The sequence below is a fragment of the Onychostoma macrolepis genome, chromosome 14, assembly GCF_012432095.1.
Source record: "Onychostoma macrolepis isolate SWU-2019 chromosome 14, ASM1243209v1, whole genome shotgun sequence".
NCBI classification, from domain to species: domain Eukaryota; kingdom Metazoa; phylum Chordata; class Actinopteri; order Cypriniformes; family Cyprinidae; genus Onychostoma; species Onychostoma macrolepis.
Genome location: NC_081168.1, coordinates 23,475,552 through 23,483,569, shown reverse-complemented (window position 1 = coordinate 23,483,569; position 8,018 = coordinate 23,475,552). Strand labels below are relative to the sequence as shown.

The 8,018-nt window shown below is 34.4% G+C and overlaps 1 protein-coding gene across 1 annotated transcript in view; it reads right to left on the bottom strand.

Moving 5' to 3' along the window:
- Positions 1–2,819: 2,819 nt before the first annotated feature.
- Positions 2,820–8,018, bottom strand: part of trpc7b (transient receptor potential cation channel, subfamily C, member 7b) — a 77,189-nt gene continuing 71,990 nt past the window's right edge. The window contains exons 11-15 of the mRNA XM_058797029.1: positions 5,042–5,237; positions 4,452–4,673; positions 3,431–3,511; positions 3,246–3,321; positions 2,820–3,090 (exon numbers count right to left, since the gene is read on the bottom strand). Of these exons, the coding sequence (XP_058653012.1) occupies positions 2,948–3,090; positions 3,246–3,321; positions 3,431–3,511; positions 4,452–4,673; positions 5,042–5,237 (718 nt within the window). The 3' untranslated portion in view covers positions 2,820–2,947. The remainder of the gene's footprint in view (positions 3,091–3,245; positions 3,322–3,430; positions 3,512–4,451; positions 4,674–5,041; positions 5,238–8,018) is intronic.

Sequence of the window (8,018 nt, the reverse complement as noted above, 5' to 3'; positions counted from 1 at the left end):
ATTCAGACATGTTTAAGCGTCCAGATACTGCTCCTAAACTACTGTATTACTCTCTCCATCTGTCTGTCTGTCTCAAGGTTGTTTCTTGGTGTTCCTGCCGAACTTGTCGCTGAGTTGTTGAATGAGGTCAGCCAGTTCTCCAGTGGCCTGAGATTTCTCTTCCAGAAGTTCGTAGCGGAGACTGGAGATGTCCTGTTTTATTTTCCTTCAGTTCACCTTTAACACACACAGAGCTTAAGTTACTCATACCGTAAATAAACAGATTTTTTTTTTTCGCAATTGCTAGTTTGTATCTCACAATTCAGACTCTTCTCTCAGAATTGGTAGTTTATATCTCACAATTGCGGAATCTCGTAATTCAGCCTTTTTCACAATTGCTAGATAATATCTCACAATTCAGACTTTTTCACAATTGTTAGTTTATATCTTACAATTCGGACGTTTCTTCTAAGAACTGCTATCTCACAATATGGGCTTTTCTTCTCAGAATATATAGTTTATATCTCGCAATTGCGGAATCTCGTAATTCAGACTTTTCTTCTCAGAATATGTAGTTTATATCTCACAATTCAGACTTTTCTTCTCAGAATAGGTAGTTTATACCTTGCACTTGAGGGATTTTTGTAATTCAACCTTTTCGCAATTGCTATAGTTTATATCTCATAATGCAGAATTTTCTTCTCAGAATAGGTAGTTTATATCTCACAATTTGGTATTTTATTCTCAGAATAGGTAGTTTATACCTTGCACTTGAGGGATTTTTGTAATTCAACCTTTTCGCAATTGCTATAGTTTATATCTCCCAATTTGGACTTTTCTTCTCAGAATAGGTAGTTTATATCTCGCAATTGCGGAATCTCGTAATTCAGCCTTTTTCACAATTGCTAGATAATATCTCACAATTCAGACTTTTCTTCTCAGAATATGTAGTTTATATCTCACAATTGCGGAATCTCGTAATTCAGATTTTTTTTTTCGCAATTGCTATAGTTTATATCTCACAATTCGGACGTTTCTTCTCACAATAGGTAGTTTATATCTCACAATTGCGGAAATCTCGTAATTCAGACTTTTCTTCTCAGAATATATAGTTTATATCTCATAATGCAGAATTTTCTTCTCAGAATATATAGTTTATATCTCACAATTTGGTATTTTATTCTCAGAATAGGTAGTTTATATCTCACAATTCAGACTTTTCTTCTCAGAATAGGTAGTTTATATCTCACAATTCGGACGTTTCTTCTCACAATAGGTAGTTTATATCTCACAATTGCGGAAATCTCGTAATTCAGACTTTTCTTCTCAGAATAGGTAGTTTATATCTCACAATTGCGGAATCTCGTAATTCAGCCTTTTTCACAATTGCTAGATAATATCTCACAATTCGGACGTTTCTTCTCACAATAGGTAGTTTATATCTCATAATGCAGAATTTTCTTCTCAGAATATATAGTTTATATCTCACAATTCAGACTTTTTCACAATTGCTAGATAATATCTCACAATTCAGACTTTTTCACAATTGCTAGATAATATCTCACAATTGCGGAAATCTCGTAATTCAGACTTTTTCACAATTGCTAGATAATATCTCACAATTCGGACGTTTCTTCTAAGAACTGCTATCTCACAATATGGGCTTTTCTTCTCAGAATATATAGTTTATATCTCACAATTGCGGAAATCTCGTAATTCAGCCTTTTTCACAATTGCTAGATAATATCTCACAATTGCGGAAATCTCGTAATTCAGACTTTTCTTCTCAGAATATATAGTTTATATCTCATAATGCAGAATTTTCTTCTCAGAATATATAGTTTATATCTCGCAATTGCGAGAATCTCGTAATTCAGACTTTTCTTCTCAGAATAGGTAGTTTATATCTCGCAATTGCGGCAATCTCGTAATTCAGACTTTTCTTCTCAGAATAGGTAGTTTATATCTCATAATGCAGAATTTTCTTCTCAGAATAGGTAGTTTATACCTTGCACTTGAGGGATTTTTGTAATTCAACCTTTTCGCAATTGCTAGTTTATATCTCACAATTGCGGAAATCTCGTAATTCAGCCTTTTTTTTTTCGCAATTGCTAGTTTATATCTCACAATTCAGACTCTTCTCTCAGAATTGGTAGTTTATATCCACTTTTGCTAGTTTAATGACGGGAAAAACGGTCGACACACCCGGCGAATGGTCTAAAAATGTTTACTTAAAAATGTTAAGTAAAGGGTGTGTTTTGGGCATAACGTGCAATAAACCAATCAGAGTCTCATCTCCCATTCCCTTTAAGAGCCAGTTGCGCTCGCAACATGGTGGATTCACTATTTATACTGAGGAATTTGCAAGCGCAAAGACTGAACGAGTCTCCAGAGAGTAAACGGAGTCTCTCACCGTTCGGACGTTTCTTCTAAGAACTGCTATCTCACAATATGGGCTTTTCTTCTCAGAATATATAGTTTATATCTCGCAATTGCGAGAATCTCGTAATTCAGAATTTTTTTCGCAATTGCTAGTTTGTATCTCACAATTCAGACTTTTCTTCTCCAAATTGCGAGTAGAACTGCCCACAATTTTAAGAAAAACATTTTCAATTCAGTTCCAGAAAAAAATCTGAATTGTGAGATAAAAATACCTTTTTTATTTATATATTTTTTATTCTAATGGCAGAATTGAGCTTCGAATTCACACAATGTCAGATAATCTCACCAACTAGCAACATCATCCACTAACCATAAACAAACAAATGCAATACTGTCTGTCTTCATTTTTAACACTAGATCTGTTTTATCATTTCAAACCATACAAACATCCATCTGTCAGCTGTTTTGGTTGTAAAGTGTGTTTGTGCATCTTTTGTATGCATTAATGAATGACATTCAGACATGTTTAAGCGTCCAGATACTGCTCCTAAACTACTGTATTACTCTCTCCATCTGTCTGTCTGTCTCAAGGTTGTTTCTTGGTGTTCCTGCCGAACTTGTCGCTGAGTTGTTGAATGAGGTCAGCCAGTTCTCCAGTGGCCTGAGATTTCTCTTCCAGAAGTTCGTAGCGGAGACTGGAGATGTCCTGTTTTATTTCCTTCAGTTCACCTTTAACACACAAACTTTAAGTTACTCATACCGTAAATAAACTGATTTTTACTTTTACACAAGAAAGTTTAAGTGATCAACAAGGCACATGATTTGAGCTGACGGTCTGGGATGAAATAAAACTAGAGACTACAGTAAATTTACTGGGTTCGTACCTTCATTGACTTCATCATTCTCTCTGTCGACCTGAGCCTTCAAAACATAGCGCTTAATCAAGCGCTTCATTATCTTCTGTTAGACAGACAGACAGAGGGAGACGGAGCTTGTCAATTCAAACTGACTGCATACAGAGATCATAATGAACTCTCTTCAGGTTCATATGGTTTGTTGAGTCTCTGACCTGATATCTTGTAGGGTTTTTGATGGGTTTCTTGACAGTGTTCTCCTCTCGGCTCCTGAGATTTGTTCGATGATGATCAGCCTAAAAAAAAAGGCCAATATTCAACATGCATTACTGCTTTGAGTTTTCATAATGTGAAACTGATTTTGCACTGACATGTTTCAAATGATACACTTATTTATACAACTTAAATGAAATTACTTTATATAAATTATATATTATTTATAACATCACATTATATATTTTACACATATTGTGTACAAAGTGTAATCTATTTGTCACGATTGCCTTCTGTGGTGAAACGAAGAACAGGAGACGAGAGGTAAACTCAAAACAAACAGTCTTTAATCTTCTCAAAACAGGGTAAAACAAAGGCAGGCAGAAACACACAGGAACACAACATCGACGTTAATACCAGACAGGAAACAAGGGGCAGAACACACAATAAATACACAACACAACAAGGAACTCAATGAGATAATTACTCAACACAGGTGGAAACTAATAAACAACAATGAGGACAGGAACAGGAAGATAACCAAATATGGGTATAATGACACAAGAGGGAAAACTAGGAGCACATAAGGAGGAAAACACAAGACACTGGACTGACACTATTCTAGTATAATTATAATTATATAATAAGTATAATTTATTCTGCATTCTAAATGTGCATTCAGCATTAGTTCTCTATAGAAGTTTTCTGATGCTGCATTTCGGAAGCTCACAGAGGCAAAACACTGCGAATACCAGATTTCAGCCATTTGCTCTTTAAATGACACTTGGTTGAGTCTCACTGTCAACATCATTTCCATTTAAAGGATCTTAATCAAAGTCTTTCTGTCCATCTGCAGATCAGTTTTGAAGACACAAAACTGCAGACGAGAGAGAACTGAGACATGATGCAATCAGACAAAACATTCAGATCTGCTGTGAGATGGATCTACGATGCATGAAGAACTCAAATGATGTTCAAAATAAAATATAAGTAGACACTTTTAGTATGCAGTATGCGTTTTACCTTCAGCCGTGAATTGAGCATTCCCATCTCCAGCTCGTTTTCATGCCGATGACCTTTGCCCTTACACAGTCGTATAAGGCAGGACTTGACCCGGATGATCAGATAATAGAAGGATTTTGGGGTGGGCACCAGGTTAAATGGCACAGGCAGCGTCCGTCCCTCATCGAAATATGACAACCAGAGTTTAGCACGAGCAAACTTCCACTCCACATCAGCGTCTTCCTGCAGAGAGAGAGAGATTTATCAACTCACAAATCCTGATTCAATGTCATTGATGATAAAGAATAGAAAACATTTTCTTCCTATTTTATGTAAATATGGTGTAAGATAAGTATAATCAGATTCATATGATAAATTAGGTCAAAAGTAATCAAAAAGTAGCCAGATGACATTACCTAAAATGTGCAATCTAATAGATTATGTTTTTCATCATGTAATCATCAGTAATGGATTATAATCTTTAAGTATAACATTCCCATCACTGCTTTTCAGGTAAATTTATCTTGCTTTAAGGAAATTTAGATATGTTTTTTTGTGAAACCAAGACTTAGTAAGATTGAGAATCAATATTTTTTGCACTAAATTCGTACCTCAATTTCCTGGTAGGAGCTGTTAATCATTGCGATCAGCATGTTGAGAAGAACCACCACCATGGTGACGTTATAAACCCCATACAAAACGTAACCGATGTTCTCGATGAACTTATGGTCATACTTCAGAACCACAGAAATCACCTCCGACAGACCGAATATGGACCAGAAAAGAGTCTTAAAGCTCTCCTCAACCCTGTCAACAAACACGGAGCAGAGGAACATTATTGCTCAGATGTTGCTCTTTTATAGATATGTTTTGTTTGTTTTTAGACAAACTAAACAAAACAGGTTTAAACCATAATTTTTTTATTAGACCAATATAAAAAAAAAATTCAGTGCAGAAACAACTTAGAAAGTTTGTGACCTGGATGAAGATTGTGACACAGACAGAGACGTTTGTTTGCAAACATTTGTATCTTAGTAAATCTGAACAGTTTGAGACCTGTTGCGATCTCTTCTAGAGAGGAAACATGAGATTATGATATGGTCTTTTTCTCAGGAGAAACATCCGAGAGGTAGAAGAACTTCAGCAAGCCTTCAATTGAACATTTCTGTGATTGTCCTTTCTTGTGCGTAACACATTTTTATTCCATCTGTGCCTGTTTTTAACAGAGAGCTGCATTCATGAGCTGAATGACTGCAGAATGAAGATGATGAATCACTCAATGAATCAGATGGAGTGACGCTGAAGAACAGAGGCTCTGTTAAATAATGGATTTGTTTTGTGATGTTGCTGAAATATTGGTGTTTTAATGCTGAACTCATCGAGTGGACAGAGTCAAAGTCTCACTCCCTCCGTGTCGCTCTGAATATTTAAACGGGTTGCATCTGTGTCAAAGCTGGAATATAAATCACCAACAAAAGTACTAAGGTTTGCATTATGATTATTTTTAAGCACATTTTCAGTCTAAATTCTCACTGTTATGCATTTGGATACTTTTTATTTATTCAAATAATATTAATATTTTATTATATTTTTAATATATATTTTTTCAGCATAAATAAATACTACCATGATGTATAAATATTTCACAATTAAAATTGTATATTATTATGCTTTTCATATTACAATACCGTACATTTGGAGTAAAATGCAGTTAATTGTTATGAAAAATGCCACAATGCAAAATAATAAGTCAATAAATACATAAACGTCCTAAAAATAGGTTTAATTTTGTGTAAAATATAAATCATTTTTTGTTACTATGATTTTAGGGTGTAATTATAAGCACATTTTCTAAGATTCACACAGATACGGTTTCACTCTTTCACAAAAAATAAATAAATAAAAATAAATAAATAATAAAAGGTCTTAAAAATAGGTTTCATTTTCTTTGTGTAAATTATAAATATACATTTCTTTTATTATGATTTTGGCAAATATTGCATTTGATTCATGCAGATACTCTTTCACTCTTGTGTATAATTTAGCTACAATTATATGTATTATATATTAATATATTAAATATAATTGCATTCACTTTTCTACCATTTTTCATTCTCTGTAACATTTTCCTTTTTTAATTTAAGTCTCTCTATTTCACACTTGATATTTTCTCAGTCTCTCATTCATTATTAATATATCTAGATGTGGTTTAGAGTTTCTCTCTATCTCTAGTAATTTATCTGATGATTTCAGACAGTAGGTATATTATAGCCATGAGCAACTGGTTTTATTAACATGTAAATCATATTAGAAAGAGACTATTCTAAAATTTATCCACCTAAGAAGTTCTTCTATCGCTTCTGTTATGATCTCCTTCTCTCTCTCTCTCTTTCTATTTATCCTCATAAATTACATCTCCTTCTCTTTATTGTTCTTAATGACACTTCTTGTCTACTCATCTTTCCTGTTTTCCATCCATTAGTCTCTCTGAAGAAAGACTGTCCCGCTCTCCACCCAAACACACCGGCTCAGACGAATAAATATTAGCGGGAGATTAGATGCCATCACGACGCCAATCAAAATGATGAAACCAGCTCAGCTCAGTCTGTTTAATATGACAAATATTCTTTTGTGTGATGAGAGATAAAAACTTCAGTTCCTCTGTCATTCTTTAGATGTTTGCTGACAAGATCAAAAGCTATTAAATGTGTGTGAGCTAAAACTGACCCCTAAAGTAAATCTGAGAAAACCTCAGTGACGCCCAGCGACAATCTGTCAAGAAAAAACATGTCAGCTCTACTTAGAGAAGAGCGCTAATAGAATTACTCACCCAAAATTGAATATTTGCTGAAAAAGTACTCACCCTCAGGCCATCCATGATGTAAATTACTTTGTTTCTTCATCAGATTTGGAGAAATGTAGCATTACATCACTTGCTCACCAATGGATCCTCTGCAGTGAATGGGTGCCGTCAGAATGATAGTCCAAAAAGCTGATAAAAACATCATAATAATCCACAAGTAATCCACACAACTCCACTCCATCAATACAAAGCTGCATGTTTGTAAGAAACAAAATCATCACTGACACGTTTTAACTTAAAATATGAGACCTCTATCCATAATATTGCTTTCTCAAGGGAAAAAGTCATGAAAAACAGTCCAAAACAGTTCTAAACAAATATATATTTCATTCTGACGGCACCCATTCACTGAAGAGGATCCATTGGTGAGCGAGATGTAATGCTACATTTCTCCAAATCTGTTTCCATGAAGAAACAAACATCTTGGAATGCATATATATAGTATATTTTAAGAAAACTTTCATTTTTGGATGAACAATTTCTTTAAGACATGTATCATGTCAAATTAGGTAATATTAGGCCTTTATTATTAGATTTTACAAATATACAGTATTCAATTCACTATTGAAAAGAATCAATAACAATTGTGAGTTACACTATTTGCGTAGCGCTTCAAATCCATCACTTACGAGGCTCTATTTCAGTCAGGATGTCATCTTCAAAGACAGCTGACTATGTAGGTGGTGGATAGCAAAGCAGCTCACTAGGTTTTGGAACGCAGCAAC